This window comes from Artemia franciscana, unplaced genomic scaffold (genome assembly GCF_032884065.1).
Source record: "Artemia franciscana unplaced genomic scaffold, ASM3288406v1 Scaffold_1317, whole genome shotgun sequence".
NCBI lineage: Eukaryota > Metazoa > Arthropoda > Branchiopoda > Anostraca > Artemiidae > Artemia > Artemia franciscana.
The window spans coordinates 90-22,462 of NW_027062791.1; the positions used below are offsets into that span (position 1 = coordinate 90).

The following is a 22,373-nucleotide window of genomic DNA, read 5'->3' on the forward strand; positions in this document are numbered from 1 at the left end:
AGCAATGATACCTTTTTATTGACAGTGAATAGATATAAAATTATTTAACTGGATATTTCGAACACAAATACAGTGTTCATCATCAGCAGTAAAAAAAAAAACCAAAAAAAAACAACCTTTTTTGAACTGTTTTACTTTCGTCATGGAAAGGCAGTGTGGTCTTCGAAGTTTTCTTCTAAAAAAGATTGAAAGTCGAAAAACTTGCACGCGCACGGCAGCAAAAATCGTGCGTATCACCTCTAAAGTATAAAAGAGCGTATTTCAAATAAATAATTTGCAAGTTTGTAACCCTGTTCCTTGGGTTAATTGCACTTCTGACGAAGTTACGAACTACCGATATTCCAAGTGAATGAAAACTAACACCAAAAATAAGGGATTACACTTTTCAGATTCCCTTCTCGGGTAAATAAGAGTCCACTTGACACGAAAAGTATGCAAGATGGCAACTGTGCTCTGAATAGCCTAGGCATATCAAACAGTTTGTGGTAACGAGCTGTGGTAAGGAGCGACCCGGCTCTATAGAAACAAAAACTCTAAAAAACGGAAATTTGATACCAATAGTTACATCAAAAGAATGGCATTTTAATACTGATTTTAAATATATAAGTTTCACTAAGTTTAATTTTACCTATCAAAAGTTACGTGCCTGAGAAAAATTTATCTTATTTTAAAAAATAGGGGAGGAAACCACCTAAAAGTCTTTAAATCGTAACAAAAATCACACCATCATATTCAGCGTATCAGAGAACCCTTCTGTAGAAGTTTCAAGCTCTTATCGACAAAATGTAGAATTTTGTATTTTTTGCCACAAGACAGATCACGGATGCCTGTTCATTTGTTTGTTTGCTTTTTGTTTTTTTTTTCTTTTTTTTCTCCCAGGGGGGATCGAATTAGATATTAAATAGACAAATATATTATAATTTCTTTAGACATTATAAATAGTTATAATTAACAATTATAAATAGTAAATAATAATTATAAATATGTATAAGTATAAATTACAATAATATAAAAGTATAGTTAAAATAAAACTAATAAAAAAGTATAATTATAAATAATAAGAATAAATTATAAATAATATATAGGTATTATGAATATTTGAAATATTAATTTGAAACTTTCATTTCTAGCTATTGTATGAACTCTAAGGTCCAAAATTTTATGAGATCGTTCTTAGATAAAAATCAAACTTTGGAACAAGAGTTAATACAAAAGAATTATTTTCTCAAATTTATTTTATTAGAAGGAATCTTTTAGAACTAAGTCTGCAAAATGGGTACGGTGCGATGAGACCTTACATCGTATTGCAGAAATATTCCGATCTTAACAGACCACATTTATAAACTTACTTGTACAGAAGAAGAGATAAGGGTGGATCTCCTTCAAAACTATTTTTCTGAATAGTTACCCTAGGAAACACTAAAAAGATGACTGAGAATTTGATTTTTAAAAATTCAAAATTTTTATAACCTTCTTTCTTTTCCACAAATGCTTTTTTCGAGTTTTTGTTTTTTTGTTTTTTTGGTTGTTTGTTCTTTTTTTTTTGCCTGGCGGATTCATAGATATTTGAGTAAAAACTGGCCAAATTTAAGCTACGAGCAAGCCAGAGAGTTGGAAAGGCTCGCAAAATTTGATCAAAAATCCCGCAATGCTAATTTATGGGCAAATCTAGGCCCTCCTCTAGACCCACCTCTTTTCTTGAGTTATTTTTTACCAGCATCATAACTAAAAGGTGCTTGGAAAAGATTGTGCCCGAGGAAAAACGCTAAACATTTTGGAATTCCGTGGTATTTCAACCCACTGCCAAAGAAAGGCTATTTTATTAATGATGGGCTGTGCTCCACCATAACTTCTGAATCTAAGATGCTAATAAACGTTCAAATTTTTGTGATTCAGCTACTCCCTACCTTGTTGTAACATCAAAATTCCCCTGAATGTTTTCTTGTCCATCTGACGCAGATCGAACAGAGGGCCTTTCAAACCTATTAGCAAATCTGCTCCTAAGAAAGCTGCTTCTTGTGACCATAGGTAATCGAAGTGGTTCTTCGGCTCTACAATGATAAAATAAATAAAACAAACTTCGTCCAAGAAAAACAATATAATCAAAATCCAAGGACACATACTTTTTAAAAAGCACTTGTAATTTTTCTTTTTTAGGCCTTGTCTCATTTGACGGTCTGGATTGTTGATTTTTACCCGTTTTGAATTTAATTTGTTTGGTTCGTTTTACCTCGGGTTGTCTTTTGTTCATTATGTAATATAAATTGCATCGTAGACCCTTTTTTTTTAAACAAAGGTATGATGGCATTGATACCTTATCCATGTCAATGATCTTCATTTTCATTTTTGACACGCCCTAATTCTCGTTTTCGTATATCTTCCTTCCGCCCGTGTCTTTGCTCTTCATTTTCCTTTCTGACTTACTCAGAATCTCGTTTTTGCATATCTTCTAACCTTCCGTATCTTTTCTGTTCATTTTCAGTTTTGACACGCTCTGATTCTCGTTTTCGCATATCTTCCAACTGTCCGTGTCTTTGTTCTTCATTTTCGAAACATTGCGATACTTGCTGTTGCATATCTTCTAACCAGATTTGTCTTTCTTTTTCATTTTGGATTTGCATTACTTCAGACAATTTAATAATATCCTTTGCTTTAGCTACCCTTGTTGGTCTTGTCTCATTTGATGGTCCAGGTTGCTGATTTTCACCCATTGTAAATTTAATATGTTCGGGCCGTTCTCACAGTACTATCCCGTTTGGTAGTTCTAGTGGTTCCAAAGAATCATCATATGTAACAACTGCAAATTTTTGTTTCTTGGGCCTTTCTACTGACGTTGTACAACCGATTGTGATCACTGGTTGCTTTCCACGTCGCGAGTTGATTTTATGTAACGAAAAAATAAACTTATTTTTAAAATTTAGATATTTTTCATGTTTGAATTAAAACATTAAAATTATTGCTCAGTCACTATAAATATTTTTGCAGTTTACATTTTAGCTCTAGCGACTCTGGACTGAACTTAATATTTTTTTTCAACTTTTTGTTTCATGTCTTCAAAAGAAACAGCATATAGGTAGACGTTCGAGTTCTAACAACGATTTCTAATAAGCTTCAAACTTTTGCTTTTCTTTTTTAAGATTTTTGAATTGTTGTAATCACTTGTCAAAGCATATACAAATATTTTTGTAATTACCATTTTTCGCTTTTTAAGCCATTTAATAGAAACTTTTCATGCATGAAAATCTTCAATTTTTCCGTACAAGTGTGACAAGTATGACAACGACAATTTAATTAATTTAATTTGTTGTTTGTTTTTTGTTATGTAAATTTCCTATGGCCCACGGGCCTTTTCTGGAATAAATTATTATTATTATTATTTTTATTATTATTATTATGACAACGACATTGCAATATTAATGTATATAAAAATTTTACCTAACTAAAAGCAAACTATTTTTTAAATTTCCAGGTATTTTTTATGTTTCAATTAAAGCGTTAAAATTATTGCTCAGGCACCACAAATATTTTGCAGGTTCATAATAATTTTAGTGGTTTTGAACTGAACTTAAAATTTTTTTCAACTTTATTTTCATGTCTTAAAAAGACATTGCTGAATCAAGTCCGCGTTCTAACTAATACAGACTTTTCCAAATATAAATCTTTCTAGCTTCTGACATTATTTACGTCTCGTTGAACATCAAGGATAAGTAATTGGGCTTGTCGGATAACTAATCTTGGAATGCTCTAACACGCTCTATGATTTTGAAAAATGATATTAGATGACACTGCTGTTGTCATTTTTTTGTAAGTTACGAATTCTAGTTTCCACTTACATCAACTTCTTCTGATCTTTCTTTTGGCCCTTTTTTATGAAACCTGGATTTAAAAACATCGAACAAGATTGGCTTGTAGAATATTTACAGTTTCAAATCCGCCAGCCATTAGACATTCCCAAAATAAAATTCTTGTCCTGCTCTTCGTGGCCCTTGTGTAGTAGTCCTAATACTCGTTAAAATAAATGTATATGAAAAAACCTATATTCACAGCCTATATACGAAATTTATACTGCATGACATTCATTACATGCAAAGTATATGTCGGTGTTTTTAGACCCAAATAAAAACAATCTGCTTAATCAAATGCTGTATGCTAAGAAATACTAGCCCACTTATCTATGGAAATAAATATTGCTAGAATAACACCGTGTGATTTGTTCAGTTTCTTCTGACCTTTTAATTAATGTATATATTTGATTTATTTAATTCATGAAACCTTTAATTTTAATTGGGGTAGTTTTTCAAAACAACAAAACAACAAAACGTGACATCTTCAAGTGAAATGACTGTTATTTGGGTCTAGGAAATATCACAACAACTAGAAAAGAAAGTTAAAAGATAGAATCTTAAGCACTTTGTTTTTTTTTATGAGTAGATTAGAGCATAGACCACTGTGTATACATTTAGAAAGTATAATCAGACACAATAATTTTTGGCTACTACATTCTCGGCACGTACAAAAGGCCCCTCCCATTTAATCTACCATTAGCTGTCCAGTGTGCCCTAGAACACGTATTTTGGCAGAAACTTTCTCAAAATTCCTTAAAAACTTTCTCAAAATTTCTCAAAATTACATACTGTTTGTAATTTCTAAAAACATCAAATAATAAAATTACACTGCTAATTACCAATTTTTATATGTGTTTTAAGAATAAACTAATTTAGAATTAAATTCTTTAAAAGTTAGCGTTACAAAGGTGAACCCAAGTTTCGTGTTCAAGAGAAATCTGACTTGTCTACCCGTGAAAAAGTCTAATGTCGCTTATGTTTATGCTTGTTTAAACGTTCTCCGGGGCACTTGCATATCGGTCCGGCTTTGTCTAACGGTTGAGATAGGAATTATTGTACTGTCTAAATTTATCTACAATGGCATAGACATAGAAAATAAAATCCTCATTGAAGGACCTATTAATTCCAATAAGAGTTCATAAATTATGCACATGCATATAGTCACGGGATTTTTTTTTTAATTTTTAACTTGTCGTTTCTTTATCAGCCTTATATAACCTACTGAAAACTAAAAAATTAGTAGAAGCCCCATCACTATTTTCATCACATTCAATGCCATCTATTCAAATACGACATTAAATAAAATTTATCTAGTATTGATATATAGCGGGGACGTTCCCAAAATCACATTTGCTTTAAGTAGATTTTATCAGTGTAACCTTGGTGGAGACATCTTTGAGTGGATAGAAAATTTTAACTAGCTTTAGAGTTTACTTATATATGATACAACCAAGCGAAATACGTCAAGATATATAGATATATATATTTAGTTTTTATTTGTGCCTATTTTGTGCCTATTGCAGTCTAAAGCAATGGCAAACTTAACAGCACATTCAATATCATGTACCCCCCCCCCCCCCCCATAAAGCTCTACGGCCGGGAATGGAATGCTTGGGTAAAAAGGAAAAACAAGATAAGCACAAACAAAACTAAATAAAGAAAGAGAGATGTATATTTATTGATATATATTTACTCATATATAGTCTAAAGTAATAGTAAGCCTAACAGCAAATTCAATATCATGTACCCCTCATTAAGTTCTACGGCCGGGAATGGAATGCAGTGGTCGAAAGGAAAAACAAAATAGGCACAAATAAAACTAAATAAAGAAAGAGAGATGTATATTTATTGATATATGTTTATTCATATATACGGCCAGGAATGCAATGCAGGAGGAAAAAAGGAAAAACAAATAGGCACAAATTAAAACTAAATAACGAAAAACAACGGACAAACAAATAGCACACACTAACAAGGAAAGTGTCAATGAGCCATCCACCGCTAACTTACCACCATAAACCAAGCAGGAACGAAGTGGCTTGCGCAATAAAAAAAAAAAAATCACACAATTCCAACTTGTCCCAAAGACGTCAACCCCACAGATGCATTAAGGAGGAAAAAATGTAGCAAACACACTTATTATTTAATAATTCCAGATTAAGGGCCTCTGTACGAACAAGTATGTGTTACAACACTCGGCAAGAGACTCGTCTACTTCCCCATTATTACAATCTATGTCTATGTATTCTGGACGCTGAGTGCTGATAACCTACCTTCAAAACTAGTTCCCTATGACATAAAAGTGATACCATCTACGACAACAGACTCCAACTCCAAGATCCTCCGTAATTTGCAAGTCAAATACACAATACTGAATACAAAAAAGAATACAACTCAGATGGCTAAGCCACACAAAACTCATGGTTAGCACTCGTCTCCTGAAGTTAGCTATCGATGGGTGAGTACAGATTTTTCGTACCGAAGAATATTTTCATTGTTCAAACTACCGCAACTCCTTTGCCTGACAAAAGGTCTGACAGAACGCACATCAATGAAGTCTCTAAGCGTTCTTCAAGGATAAGTAGTACTCATATAAGTCAATCATCGTGGCTTTAAGGCTTATGTGTGGCAATTAGGGTGGCCATTAAGGCTTTATGTTTCATGTTCAAATTTTTGAAATCATATTTTTTTTGCAGTCATACAGTTTTAATGTCTTGAAGACTACATTTGTCCTATTATTTGGTAGCTGAAATTCAGTATTATGAATTTTCTAATGACCGTGTGAGCATGACAATATAAGGCGTTTGACAATAAATTTGTTTGAGTTTGAGCCTAATTATTAATCCTTAATTGGAATTTTTTGTTAAGAGATAGATTGAAAAGGGATGAAAAATGCAAAAAAGAAAATTTTGACCATTTTGATTTTTTTTTATTAAAGGATATATTGAAAAAGGATAAAAAATATACAAAAAAAAAGACAATTTTGCTATTCTGTAAGCAGCTGTACATCATTTCAAAGAAAAAGTTTGAGCTACATCATAACTCTGGCTAAAATAATTTATACATATAATCTAGCAAATCCAATGAAATAAGTATCTTGTCTTTTTTGGTGCAAGTTATAGCAGTAGGATTTTCCCAAAATTGCATCTGTCACAAGGAACTCAAACTGTAGAATAACACATCAAAAAGGAGATTCCCAGTCTAATCTCACTTTGAAATCAGGTTAATTTCTAAAAAGAAAATATATCAGAAAACGTTTATTCTTGACAACTTATAATTTGCTTTGGAATAATAAAATATGGCCTACACGCATTAATTTTTTTTTAATAGCAAATGAGCTACAGAGTAAATCAGTACTTATGATACTTTTCAGTCAAAATGTACTACTAAAGCAATCCAAGATATTAGATAAAAGCTTATTTTGATACACCCTTCCCTGCATTAAAGGCAAATTATCAAGTTAAAACCAAGGTTTAGAAAGCTGTCTAAAGAGGGATTATATTTTTTATTTTAATCCATTTTAAATACAAGAAGTATAAAAGACGTTCTATTTTAAAAAAAAAAATAAGTACTTTCTTTCGAGAAATTATATATGGCTCAAATACACCCAATTTCCTACGAATACTTCAACTTCGGATTTCAAAACCCGAATGAAAGATTTTGTTTTACCTTTTTATCTGGGGCATGACTTAAGTATAGCAATAAAAAAAAATCTCACCACTGGTTTGCTAAAGGCAAAATATTCTTTAAAAAGCCGATGGGGTGGGGGATATTTAATTTCAATGCACTTATTTGATCCCCCTAAGTTTTGAAAATTACCTTTTTTTTTGGTATTTCCGTTGAAAAAAATCCCCACCTAGATTATTCAAAACAAATTATCCCCCTCCACCCTGACATCTTCGTGAATTGGTACCATTGAATAAAGCATTTCTAAGAATGCTTAGCTAGGACATCAGAATTCAAAATGCATTATATAGACTTGTATTGAAAAGTAGTATAAACTATAACGGCGGATTTTCGCCCTAGAAAGCTAGCCTTTCTCAGTTTCAGTAGCTGATCCCAGCAACTTTAGTAGCTTTATTAAGCAATTAATAGATCGGAATAAATTTAATTTTCATCCGACAATTATGAAGTTTCTTTGAAAATTTGTCCGAACAACGGCAACGGCCATAAAAGACGATACATTCTTTAATTGAAAAACTATTCATGCGTGCAAAAAGTGATTAACTTTAGAGCCCAGTGGGACATTAACGTACCTAATGGAAGTAATCAACGAATATTGGTTGTCCTAGCAACGTTTTCTCTGTAGGTTTAGCGTAAAGTATTGGACATTTTTTACAAATCAGCTAAAAGAAAAGAACAAACCTAGATTCAGCCGGTCTGTTCCTTCTCAACTGAAATAGGGATGGCCTCCTTCCAATAAGCCCAAATCTTTTACCTCCTTCTGTATTTCGTGGAGTAGCCTCTTCAGTTGAAATAGCCGAAATTAAAGCTTCACTGGAAAAGACGCTATCTTTATTAGTCTGTTTAATCAAATATTGAGCTAACTGATCTAACTTTTGATCGAAGGACTTGGCTGCAAATATTGTTAAGATATTTTGGCACTAGGTTCTATTGAGACTAAAGAAAATTCCTGAAATAGGGGTGTTTCAGGTGTTTTAAAACAAAAAGACTGATTTTAAAGCTTAAATAATCATTAATTAACTGGGAAAAGAGCCGGCTTTACGACTTTAAAAAGAAAATAATGTTTTAGTACATCCCACCATTCCAAAATTGTTCAGAAAATTTTTTAAACTTGTGATTTTAAAGATTAAAAAAAACAAAAATTAACCAGGAAAGAGCCAGCTTTGCGACATCTCGTTAAAGTGCTCATTTATCTCAATTGCTGGATTAAGAAGACAGCTCTTTTCTTCTTTTTTTTCTTTTTTTTAGCCAAGTAATTACCTTTAAAACTCTATATATATAAAACAATTTGTTCTATTCGTTTTACCTCAGCTTGTCTTTTGTCATTATGAGATACATATCGCCAAACCTTTGTTTTTACAACAAGGGTATGATAGGCATTGCTGAGCTTATGTATGCCAAAATCCCAAACCAAATCATGACCGCTATCACTATCAATTTTGACACATTTGATTCTCGCTGTCCTGGCAGATATTCATTGACTCGCTCGCATGTTTAGTGTCGTATGTGTTCTAACCGCACGTGTCCTTGCTTTTCATTTGAATTTTTACTTAATCACATGGTCGGTGTCGCATGTCTTCTAACCAAGTGTTTCTTTGCTCTTAATTTTCATTTTTGACATGCCACTGCTGTTCTTCTAACTGAGTGTGTGTTTGATCTTCATTTTCGTTTTATGTATCTATATATATAAAAATAAGTTGTTTGTCTGTCTGTCGACTGACGTCATGTTTCTGTGTCGACTGACGTCATGTTTTTCGACTGACGTCATTATAAGGATTGAGCTGTATGTCGTCATGAAGTTGTTTGTCGTCTGACGTCATGTTTGTCGACTAACGAAACTACAGACCGGGACACCGGGACACAAATGACGTGTTATGTCTGTTATAACGTAATAGAGGCAACAATCTTGACAGGGCCTTTTGAGGGTGAGGCTTTTCTTATTCCACGCATTCTCATGATTCCAATGGATCTGCCTTTTCAACCTAAAAGATTGCAATTCCCAATTTGATTAGCATATTTAGTTTTCAGTCCAGAACCACTAAAGCTATTATGTAAATATCAAAAATATTTATATATAAAAATAAGTTGTTTGTCTGTCTGTCGACTGAAGTCATGTTTGTGTGTCGACTGACGTCATGTTTGTCGACTGACGTCATTATAAGGATTGAGCTGTATGTCGTCATGAAGTTGTTTGTCGTCTGACGTCATGTTTGTCGACTAACGAAACTACAGACCGGGACACCGGGACACAAATGACGTGTTATGTCTGTTATAACGTAATAGAGGCAACAATCTTGACAGGGCCTTTTGAGGGTGAGGCTTTTCTTATTCCACGCATTCTCATGATTCCAATGGATCTGCCTTTTCAACCTAAAAGATTGCAATTCCCAATTTGATTAGCATATTTAGTTTTCAGTCCAGAACCACTAAAGCTATTATGTAAATATCAAAAATATTTATGTTGTCTGAGCAATAATTTTTAGTTTTTATTTCAAAATAGAAAATTACCTGACAATTTTAGAATTATATCTATCTATATATATAAAAATAAGTTGTCTGTCTGTGGATCAGGTGACGTCATGTTTCTGTGTCGACTGGCGTCATGAAGTTAGTTGTCGTCATTTTTGCTATGACGGTGACGTCATTAAAGATATTTAAGACATATATGTTCACGTAGAAATCTATTAATGTTTAAGTTTAAAATGACTGATGAACTTACAATGGCAAAAGCCGATGAAGATGCTCAAAGAGTCTATGCCAAAGAACTTGCTGCTGATAGAGAAAGTCAGAAAAGAAAGCGTGCCGAGGAATCAAAAGAACAGCAAGGAAACAGGCTTGAGGCTAAAGAACGCAAAACCGCGCAGTTAGATGAAGATCCACCTGGACAGCGAGAGTCAAAACATATCAAAACTGAAAATGATAGCGATGATGATTGGGTTTGGGATCTTGACTTGGATAAGGTCATCAATGCCTACCAGATTTTAGTTAAAAAAACAAAGGTTCGGCGATATGTATTTCATAGTGAAGCTGAAAAATAAAGAAGAAAAAGAAAACTGAAAAAAGAAAAAATGTAAAAAACTAAAAAATACTAAAAAGAAAAAACACTCAAAGAGAAATTACAGACCGGGACACAAATGACGACCGGGACAGAGGGAATATAAATAACGACCGGGACACTCAAGGAGAAATTACAGACTGGGATACCGGGACACAAATGACGACCGGGACACAGGCAATATAAATGACGACCAGGACACAGGTATTTAAGAATATCGTTCAAAGACAAATTTTTAATTGTAAGAAGACCGTTGAAAGAGAAATTTCTAATTGTAAAATGACTGAAGAACCTACAATGGCAACACCCGAGGAAGCTGCTCAAAACGAATGTATTCACGCGGAAGTAGCTGAGTTGGTAAAGCGTTATGTTTCAGGTTCTAGGTCCGAGAGGCTCCAGGTTTGAACCTTGGCTTTAGCATTAATACAAAAGAAGAAAAAAACTAAAAAAGGTAAAAACTACAAAAAAACTAAAAAGAAAATATATATATATATTTATATATATCATCTTTTTCACAAAAATAATAATTTAGTGCTTCTGCTTAAAAACAGCAATCGAATTGATGCCTCCTGATACGCAACTATCAACAAAGTGGCAATCGTTGTGGTAGGTGATCAGTTCTTACCTCGAGATAATATTCTTTATAGGCGAAACAATCAGTTGACAAGAATTGCTTAAACTCATCGATGCTACGATGCCCTACAATATCCTGACGAATATAAATGACGCCCGGGACACTCAAATAGAAATCACAGACTGGGACACCGGGACACAAATGACGACGGGGACACAGGGAATATAAATGACGACCCGGACACAGGGACACAACTACAACGGGGACGCCGGGGGGCACAGGGGGATATATAAATGACGACGGCAACAAAGGAAATGGTCGATTAGCAATCACCATCAACAAAGCTCAAGGGCAATCAATAGAATCATGAGGTATAGATCTGAATACGGATTGTTTTCCCATGGACCATTATGCGTTGCATGTTCAAGAGTCGGTAAACCTGACAATCTATTTATATGCACAGACGATGGGACAGCAAAGAATGTTGTATATTCGCAAGTTTTACGTAGTTAAAAACATATATATATATATATATATATATATATATATATATATATATATATATATATATATATATATATATATATATATATATATATATATATATATATTCACAGGTGGGACATAGGGACACAACTACAATGGCGCGTAACTAATATGGCGCGTAACGACTTACGCGCGCGGGGGGGCTTGGGGGGGGGGCGCGAAGAGCCCCAACCAACTAGGTGTTGGGGTGGCGCGAAGCGCCACCCCAACAGCTAGTATATATATATATATATATATATATATATATATATATATATATATATATATATATATATATATATATATATATATATATATATATATATGTTTTTAACTACGTAAAACTTGCGAATATACAACATTCTTCGCTGTCCCATTGTCTGTGCATATAAATAGATTGTCAGGTTTACCGACTCTTGAACATGCAACACATAATTGTCCATGGGAAAAACAATCCGTATTCAGGTCTATACCTCATTATTCTAATGATTGCCCTTGAGCTTTGTTGATGGTGTTTGCTAATCGAACATTCCCTGTGTCGCCGTTGTCATTTATATATCCCCCTGTGCCCCCCGGCGTTCCCGTTGTAGTTGTGTCCCTGTGCCCCGGTCGTCATTTATATTCCCTGTGTCCCGTTCGTCATTTGTGTCCTGGTGTCCCAGTCTATAATTTCTCTTTGAGTGTCGCGGTCGTCATTTATATTCCCTGTGTCCCGGTGTCTCAGTCGTCATTTGTGTCCCGGTCTGTAATTTCTCTTCGAACATTCCCTGTGTCCCGGTCGTCATTTATATATCCCCCCTGTGCCCCCGGCGTCCCCGTTGCAGTTGTGTCCCTGTGTCCCGGTCGTCATTTATATTCCCTGTGTCCCGGTCGTCATTTGTGTCCTGGTGTCCCGGTCTGTAATTTCATCAGTTGACAAACATGACGTCAGTCGACAATCAACTTCATGACGACATACAGCTCAATCCTTATAATGACGTCAGTCGACAAACATGACATCAGTCGACACACAAACATGACGTCAGTCAACAGACACACACAAACAACTTCTCTTACAACACAGTCTCTTGTACGCACCAAGTCTCTAAGCCAAGTTTATTTCTTGCCAAGTCGTTAAGGGCTGAAAACTGTGACGTGACCACGATAGGCCAGGATTGCATAAAACCTCCGTTCATACTGGAGGTCCCAGGGACTTCCTGTTGTCTAGTTCTACCCAGCTTTAGCGTTAGGTGTTGAGAAGATGTTTTGGTCTCTGTCCTGCACTGGTATCCAGGACCATTGCTTTTCCTAAGCCCAGAACAATCTCAATGACTTAAAGAATATCAAAATCGGAACTTATAGTGTTAAGAGGTTAAAAAAACTATCGTATTGACATTTTGACTAACGATTTCAAACGATTTGAACTGGACTTATTAGAAGTTCCAGAAACTCATATCCCCGAGGTAGGAAGCATGAAATTAGGTGACAGAATTTATTTACTCAGGCAGGCAGGATGGGATAGACAGACAGGGAGTATGGCTTATGATGAATAAGGAAGGTTCTAAGTCTTCCTTAGGCTGGGAAGGTATTAATACTCGAATAGTAATCGCTCACTTTATGGCTAAAAAGTTGGGGTGTCAGTCATAATAGTACATGCCCCAGTAGAACCGACTGACGGAGATACTTGTGACTCAGATGAATTTTACTTACAGTTACAGGAGGAAATAGACAGGAGATTTTAACGCCATGGTTGGTAGAAATAGGGATAGGTGGTATCATAGCCTATGTACATTTGATATTGGAAGAGAAAACAGTAATGGCTAGAGACTGCTGCAATTTTGTAGGTTTAATAATTTAGCTATAGCCAATACATTGTGAGGTTATAAAATGGCCCATAAGTTAACATGGATTTCATGCCATGGTAAGACAGTTGTTGAAAATCAAAGACTGGCAGGATCAATTCAAGATACCAGGGCATATAGGAGTGCTGTTATTGATGTTAAAAGTAGAGATCACCATCTAGTAGGGTCTAGGGTTAATTTAAACCTGAAGTTTCGAAAGGGTAGACACCTCTCGGGAATTTATGATGTTGGCAGACTCAACGATGAGAATTTCGGGAAAAACATCCCAGATGTCATGGATAAAATTGCCAAGGATCTGGAAGATTTAGCTAGGAGGTATAATAGTAAAATATTGTACTGGCATGTTAATAGATTGAGAGGGATTATCAATCCAGACTTGTCCCGGTTAAAAATAGGAACACGGCCAAAATCAAACAGTTCGTGGTACCGAACTATATGTAAGGAGCGATACACGCTTAGTGAAAATCACACCATCAGATTCAGCGTATCAGGGAACCCTACTGTAGAGGTTTCAAGCTCCTATCTGCAAATATGGAATTCTTTATTTTTTGCCGGAAGAAAGATCACGGAGGCGTGTTTATTTGTTTTTTCCCCACGGGTAATCGTATCCACCCAAAAATCCTACAACATCGCAAGAAGGCTCATTCAAACGCCATCCGTCTAAAGGTCTCATTCAAAAACGCCAAAACACCATTCAAACATCCTGCCTGCCTGAGTAAATAAATTCTATGTCACCTAATTTCATGCTTCCTACCCCGGGGATATGAGTTTCTGGAACTTCTTATAAGTTCAGTTAAAATCGTTTGAAATCGTCAGTCAAAATGTCAATACGAAATTTATTTTTTAACGTCATAAAATTACAAGTTCCAATTTTGGTATTCTTTAAATCATTGAGATTTTTTTGGGCTCAGGAAAAGCAATGGCCCCGAATACCAGTGCAGGACGTCCTGTGGTGGCGCAGTGGGTTTGACCTTAGCTTGGTAATACGGGACCCAGAGATCGAATCATGCTGCAGAAATGCACTGCAGGGCCGACGCAGAGGACCTTAGTAGTTAAGAAGCGTCGTTAATCTGATACAATACCAGTGCAGGACAGGGACCAACACATCTTCTCAACACCAAACGCTAAAGCTGGCTTAAAACCATACAGTAGAAAGTCCCTGAGACATCCAGTATGAATGGAGGCTTTGTGCAATCCTGGCCTATCGTGGTCACAACAAAGTTTTCAGCCCTTGACGACTTGGCCAGAAATAAACTTCGCTTAGCGACTTTGTACGTACAAGTACACGTTATCTGTGATTTCAAGAGAAATTTTGTACCTATCGTTTGAATACTTCTCTCCTCGTACCGATTGGTTCTCCTCATCGGTTTTCCCACGTATCGGAACGGACCATTACAATAGAAAAAAAAAGCGCGGAGAAAATCCAGAGAAATCAATACCTTTCTTCATAATCACCTTCTTCTATAGTTTCTTCCGGTTTTTCAGTTGCGACAGTAGTTGTAACTGTGTATTTCTTAATAAAATTTGCGAGTGGGTCATACTCGGTAGTTGATTCAGCTCTTTGTCTTTTCTTCTTTGCCAAAAATTTGTTTAAAGCGCTATTTCGAAATGAGGGGGGCCGACCGTTTATGTTGTCTTCTTCCTTAAAAACATGAGCAGTCAAAATGACAGACATAAGATATGTGATTATGACATAAAAACATTAAAATACCTTAAATTATGATAAAGAAAAACGCTAAAAAAAATTTTCATCTTTCATTTTAAGTTTCAAATAAGTAAGAAGCAAATGAATAATGCAAATAAGCAAAAAGCAATTAAGGAAATAAGCAAATAAGCAAAAAGCAAATGAGGAAAAATAAGCAAATAAGCAAAATGCAAATGAGGCAGAAAGCAAAAGAAACAGCCAGTGGAATTGTGGAATGACGCCACATGGGTATAACACAAAATAAAACTTTTCATCATTAAAAATCTAAACGCGTAGTCCTTCCCCAAACAATCTTTTTTTTTTTTTATTACTGCTCTAATTAAAAAACTTGTTTCTAACCTTTACATTTGATATTTTGGTAACACTGATTTACAAACTAGTCTTTTAAGTTTTTCTTCCCCAATAACATTTGGAAAAAAAATCGAAAAATCTGTGATATTGACACAGCCGTGACAAAAATATCTTAAAGATAATAGCTCGGGATACGATACGATCATTTTTATAGATAATAGAAGTAAAACCTCCGTTTATTCTTTCTTTTTTATTCCTTCTCCCTTTTCGCGTTTTTGCTAGCGGCAATCACATTCAATTTTTATGGCACTTGGTATTAACCAAGTGACATATAGCAGTCGCCAATTCTGTCGGTCTGTCGGTCTGTCGGTCTGTCGGTCCCGGTTTTGCTACTTTAGGCACTTCCAGGTACGCTAGGACGATGAAATTTGGCAAGCGTATCAGGGACTGGACCAGATTAAATTAGAAATAGTCGTTTTCCCGATTTGACCATCTGGGGGGGGGGAGTAGGGGCCGGTTAATTCGGAAAAATAGAAAAAATGAAGTATTTTTAACTTATTAGTGGGTGATTGGATCTTAATGAAATTTGATGTTTGGAATGATATTGTGTCTCAGAGCTCTTATTTTAAATCCCGACTGGGTCTGATGACATTGGGGGGAGTTGGAGGGGGGAAACCTAAAATCTTGGAAAACACGTAGAGTAGAGGGATCGGGATGAAACTTGATGGGAAAAATAAGCGCAAGTCCCAGATACATGATTGACATAATCGGAACTTATTTGCTCTCTTTGGGGTAGTTGGGAGGGGGGGAGTAAGTCTTAAAAATTAGAAAAATGAGGTATTTTCAACTTACGAACGGGTGATCGGATCTCAATGAAATTTGATGTTTAGAAGGATATCGTGTCTTAGAGCTCTTATTTTAAATCCCGACCGGATCTGGTGATGGGGGCGGGGAGTTGGGAGGGGGAAACCTAAAACTTGGAAAACACTTAGAGTGGAGGGATCGGGATGAAACATGGTGGGAAAAATAAACACAAGTCCTAGATAGATGATTGACATAAACGGAACGGATCCGCTCTCTTTTGGGTAGTTGGGGGGGGGGGGGTTAATTCTGAAAAATTAGAAAAAATGAGGTATTTTTAACTTACGAATGGGTGATTGGATCTCCATGAAATTTGATTTTTAGAAGGATATCGTGGCTCAAAGCTCTTATTTTAAATCCTGACCGGATCTGGTGACATTGGGGGAAGTTTGGGGTGGGGAGACCTAAAATGATGGGAAACCCTTAGATTGGAAGGATTGGGATGAAACTTGGTTGGAAAAATAAGCAAAAGTCTTGCATACGTAATTTACATAATTGGAACGGATCCGCTCAATTGCGGGGGGGGGGGGGTAATTCTGAAAAATAAGAAAAATAACGTATTTTTAACTTACGAAGGAGTGATCGGATCTTCATGAAACTTCATATTTAGAAGGACCTCGTAACTCTGATATCTTATTTTAAATCTCAACCGGATCAAACGTAATTGGGGGGGGGGGCAGTTGGGGGGACCGGAAATCTTAGAAAATACTTAAAGCGGTGAGATCAGGATGAAACTGGATGGGAAGAATAGAAACCTGTCTAAGATACGTGACTGACATAACTGGACCGGATCTGCTCTCTTTGGTGGAATTGGGAGGGGGGAGGTAATTTTGAAAATTGAGGTATTTGTAACTTACGAAAGGGTGACCAGATCTTAATGAAATTTGATATTTAGAAGGATCTTGTGCTATAAAGTTTAACTTTAGGTTCTGACCTTCTCACAAGTGCCAAATGAGCTCTTGGCTCTTGGCTCTTCCGACCTCGTCCAAATGAGCTCTTGGCTCTTCCGACCTCGTACCATATGAGCTCTCGGCTCTTCCGACCTCATCACAAGTGCCATATGAGCTCTTAGCTCTTGTTTTTCTAGTTTTTTCCTTTAGTTTGGCTATTTTCTTTTTAGATTTGGTATGTATCTCTGCTGCTATTTTTCATATAAACATTTTTTTGTTTATCAAAGTAAGATTTTGATTTTTTATTATGGTTTTATTTTGAGGCTATGGTATTTTATGGTATTATGGTCTTCATATGCACGTACAGCTTCCATGCCTAAACATGCCTGGTCTTATACTTAGATGCCTGACCTGGTAAATTCTTAGGTGATACAATGATGGCCTAATGTATTGTTAAATGTTAATTTCAAACGTGCGTAATAAATATACGATAAAATAAGTTACTTTATTAGAAACATTATTGAATTTTTAACGCCAACTTTTCTGGATTCTAAAACTCATTTATAACTTGAAGTTGATTAATAATTTCTGCCTAAAACTGAATTTTTGAATATAAGCGGAGCTCCTCAAACCCATAGGTCTGCTCAGACGCACACCCAGGCATAAAGGTCAACCTAGAGACACTAATGAACAGAATTTTAGCTAAAGAGGGATTGGCAAGCAAATAGGGCTGGGATGGTGATTTTTTTTTCGCTCTATAAAGTCTTTGTTCGCTATCATATAAATTTTGTCCTTTTTAATCTGTTCTCATGGCCCGAAAATAATAAACAATGCATTCGTTTTCGGCTGCAGAATTGAAGCCTAGATTTGAAGACTTTTCCTGAAGCCTATGATAATCTGGCTGGTTAAGAGTTTTAAAACCTTGGATTAATGAACAACACACTAATGAATAAATTCCTACAGTCTATCATACTTAGGAGAGCCTGTCATTGAAAGTGTCTTATTGAGTTAGAAAACTCAAAGAGCCTATACTATTTCATTTATATATTTCTATTTCCAACATAGCTTCTTTTTTCCTTATTTTTTGCATTGTGGTTAACATTTTTCATCACCAAGGCCAATAACCCCCTAAATCATGGTCGGTTCAATAGGGGCTACCAAGCAAAAAACCATAGTAACCGAAAATTCAAAATGCTCTAAAGTAGAAAAAAAATGTGTAGCGAAAAAAATTGCCATATTAGCTAATTCAGGAATGGTAGCTACTATTTCGATTGGCATAAATAGTGAAATTTAGAAATGAAACAAATTCACGTGAAATTCGAAAGATAGCCTGAAGTCCTCGAAAATGGCATCAGATCGAAGCGAAAAGTGCGCCATTGCAATTGTCATTGCCGAAGACCCCTATATCGAAAACTACAGCCCCAGACCTTGAACAACCTGAAAATACTTTTTTTTGCATCGATGACCCTGATTGAGATCAATTATATAAAGATTGCTGCTACTTCTACTAGCAACTCACTCCAGCACGAAGCCGCCTGAGCACGAAGCCGCCAACAAAGCTACGCAGAACCCTCTTTCATTCCAATCTGTTCAAGTAGCAATACTCCTAACCTGTGACGTCCTTTGAGTCTCATGGAACGTTTAGGATAAGTAATCGGGACTGTCGGATAAGTAATCTTGGTATGTTTGAACGCACTAAAATACGCTCATTCCACGAAAGGGTTAACGTCTCATATCTTATAGATGGTGAACATTGAAGTTTTTACAATAAGTGTAATAGCTTTACGACTAATTTAAAAAGGATTTTTTTTGGAAATTATGTAGGATTTAAAGTGATGCTATTGCCGTAAATTTAATATAATTTTTGAAAATCAGGTCTCGAAAGTTGTCTAGTTCCATCTCATTTTAGAAACAGTATTAGAAAAAAAATATTGCAACGCAAAACATTCTTTTAGTAAGTTTTAGACTGAAAAGTCCATTCCGTAAACACTTAATAAAAAGAGGGGTACTTTAGTCACACTAACCCCGGAAATATCAAGATGAAGGCCTATTGCCTCCATAACACAAGCGGCTGAGCTTGCAGGGTCGCACCAATGAACCCACATCCCACGCTAGGATTCGGGTACCGGAACCACCAGGATTTAAATTCGCATCCCAATGAACACAGGTTTGCAAATCCATTGTACCATCTACTCGACTGTGGTAGCTTATAGTATAGCATAGTATTAAATTGGAATGTAAAACCATCCTACCCTTTAATTTTTTAAACATGTTTTTAAATTGTTGGTTACCATGGGCCGTGGTTTGTCCTTTGCTAGGTTGTCCATACTGGAGTAACCATGATTGTACAGATGATCCGACCAACCTCTTGAGATACGTATTATAAAATTCAAGTTATTATTTAAAAAAATGCTATTGCAAGCCCCTAAGAGCCAAATTATAACTTCGGGGTCAATAAATAAAAATATAACAAACAAAAAGCATAAAAAGCAATATAAACCAGAAGACTGGCAAAGAAGGGCCGAAAATCAAAAAGAAGGGCCGAATTTTATTTCTGGGCAAAAAAATAAAACAGGACAAAAAAGAAGCATAAAAAGCAGTGAAAAATAAAGACTGGCAAAAGAATGCAAAATTGAAACTGTGACTGTGAGAATAAAAATCCATTGGTTAGGCATTATTTGAACTGAGATTGGTTATAACACGTTAAAAATAAAGCAAGTCAAACTCAATGAAACAAAAATATAAATGCTAAAAAATATGAAAGGGACCTTAAAAAAAAGGAAAAAACGACCGAATAAATAAAAAAGCCTCGTATGCACTAAATAATAAAAAGGAAAAAAGAAGCGGGAAATTTTTATCTTTGTTTCCATAATGTAGGGAATAAAGTGTTTTTCATATCTAGGTACAGCAGCGAGTGACAGACAAGGTAGAAACAGGCTTGGAAACGGCCCGAGGAGGTAGAATCTGGATGGGAGTTTCTTTTCAGGAAAATTGTTCACTGCGAGGTTTTGTTGCTGCATTTTTTTTTTCTAACTTAGCTTATTTTTAGAAGGAAAGATTATGGGACTTAACCTTCTTTGAAAACTGTTCCAAGCACTTTTTTTTAATAAAAAAAGAACCCTTGGAAATTTCCAAGGACCCATTTGGAAATTCAGTTCTTTTTTAGAGCTTTTGAGGGCTCAGGGAACGATAATAAATTTGACAATGAATATTTGGAAGACTAAATTGCAAAAATTAAGAATAAATTGCAAAAAATAAACCTTAGTTCTTTTAAAAACTAGTTAACTTAACTGTATAAAAATCTTTCAAAAACTAGGTAAAATAATTAGTGTGGAGGGTAAAGAAAAGGGAGATAAAACAAATAGAATAGCTAAGACTCACGTTTTTTTTTTACATCAAAACAGCCTAAAAGTCATTTATGAGTTTGTTGCTTTCCTTTATAAATTCCAACTTTGTAACATAATAATAGTTGCACTAATTTATAACTAAACAATTGATTAAATTAAATTGCCACAATAATAATTGAATTTAGTTGCTCAAGTCGTTGTTTTGATGTAAAAGGTATGAAGCACTGGTATGGAGAAAGTCCTCATAAAGTGGGTAAGGTGGAGTGAGGAGTGATCGTTCCAGGGAATGCAGGTTTTGCACTGTTATCACGGGGAGGATTGAGTATTAAAGAGCGACCCGTACAGGATGTTGATGCTGTTGAGTTTTATATCAGTGCCTGATACGAGCTTTTATATTGCATGCCTTACCTTGAAAACGAATTATGCTTACCAGATTATCTCCAAAAAGTTCTTCGGTTTTCAGGGGTTTGGTATCCAATAGGAAAATCTTTTTAGGAGACTTGGCTTTTGATGAAACGGAATGCAGAGAATTTGAAGACAACACTGTAAAATAAATTCAGTACTTGATATAATTAAAAAAAAGGTAATACGGCGCTAGAACCTTAAGGTCCAAACCGGCGGTGTTGATCTCCGTTTCATAGCCCATCAGTCAGGAAGTGCAATAGTGGTTCGGGGGCCAAACATCCTGTGCTTTCGCACACCCTTCCTGCTTACCTTCCCCAGAATTGTTCATGTACCCATTTAGAGCTGAGTCGGCTCTGGCTGAGCTTACAGAGTTACACCACTGACCCCCCTCCTAAGACAAATAACTGACTACACCTGGGATCAAACCCGTGCCCCTTTACTACTTGTTATAATTAATTAAATATCAATAGCAATAATACGAAGTGTTTTAAAAAGTCCTCAGGTAATCTGAATCTACAATAGAATAATATTAAAAACAATTATTATCTTACAAGTATTCTAATGTAGTGAACGTCCAAATAATATTTATTTTAATAGGACATATTTTTAAGGGACTTTTTTTAAACTTAGACTACCTTGAAAATCCGTTTTAATGGACCTTATTTTATTGACACCACTATGAGATTTATTTTACTTGGACCAATTTTATTTGGACTAGTATTGATATCTATGTTAAAGGGATCTATTTTATTGAAGTTAGTTAGAAGATCCATTTCAATGGATCTTCTATCTATTTTATTTACATCACTACAACAAAGATGAGATTCATTTTATTGGGACTAACTTTACTGAGACTAGTGGTGACATCTATTTCAATGGGCCCTATTTTATTTAGACTATTGTAAGATCTATTTTAATGGGTCTTATCTTATTGGAGTTACTGCGAGGTATATTTTAACGGGACCTATCTTATTGAAGCTGCTGTGACGTCTGTCATAATAGGACCCATTTATTTGACTACTATGGGCTCTATTTAATGGGACCTATTTTATTGAGCCTGTTTTGAAATATATTTTAATATGCCCTATCTTATTTAGACCACTATGACATCTGTTTTAGTGGGACTAATTATATTATGCCTTTTGGAATATGTGTTTTCGTAAGGCCTACTTTCCAAAAAAAATTTTTGGAACTCTGTGGAAGCTAAAAATTTTTCCAAAAAAGGTCTATTGGAATGTTATATTTTTCTCTTATTTATCCAAATTTGTTGTACTGTATTACAGTCTGGTCGTCGACGTTCACTAGCCATTTATACCCGCTTATTGTGTTACAAAATAAAGCTGTAGCAGT

At 35.3% G+C, this 22,373-nt stretch overlaps 1 protein-coding gene across 1 annotated transcript in view; it reads right to left on the bottom strand.

Annotated features, from left to right (window-relative positions):
- Positions 1–1,502: 1,502 nt before the first annotated feature.
- LOC136042460 (uncharacterized) overlaps positions 1,503–22,373 on the bottom strand; it is a 37,395-nt gene continuing 16,524 nt past the window's right edge. Inside the window, exons 4-7 of the mRNA XM_065727419.1 lie at positions 21,049–21,161; positions 14,964–15,166; positions 8,211–8,342; positions 1,503–2,051 (exon numbers count right to left, since the gene is read on the bottom strand). Coding sequence (XP_065583491.1) covers positions 1,904–2,051; positions 8,211–8,342; positions 14,964–15,166; positions 21,049–21,161 — 596 coding nt within the window. The 3' untranslated portion in view covers positions 1,503–1,903. The remainder of the gene's footprint in view (positions 2,052–8,210; positions 8,343–14,963; positions 15,167–21,048; positions 21,162–22,373) is intronic.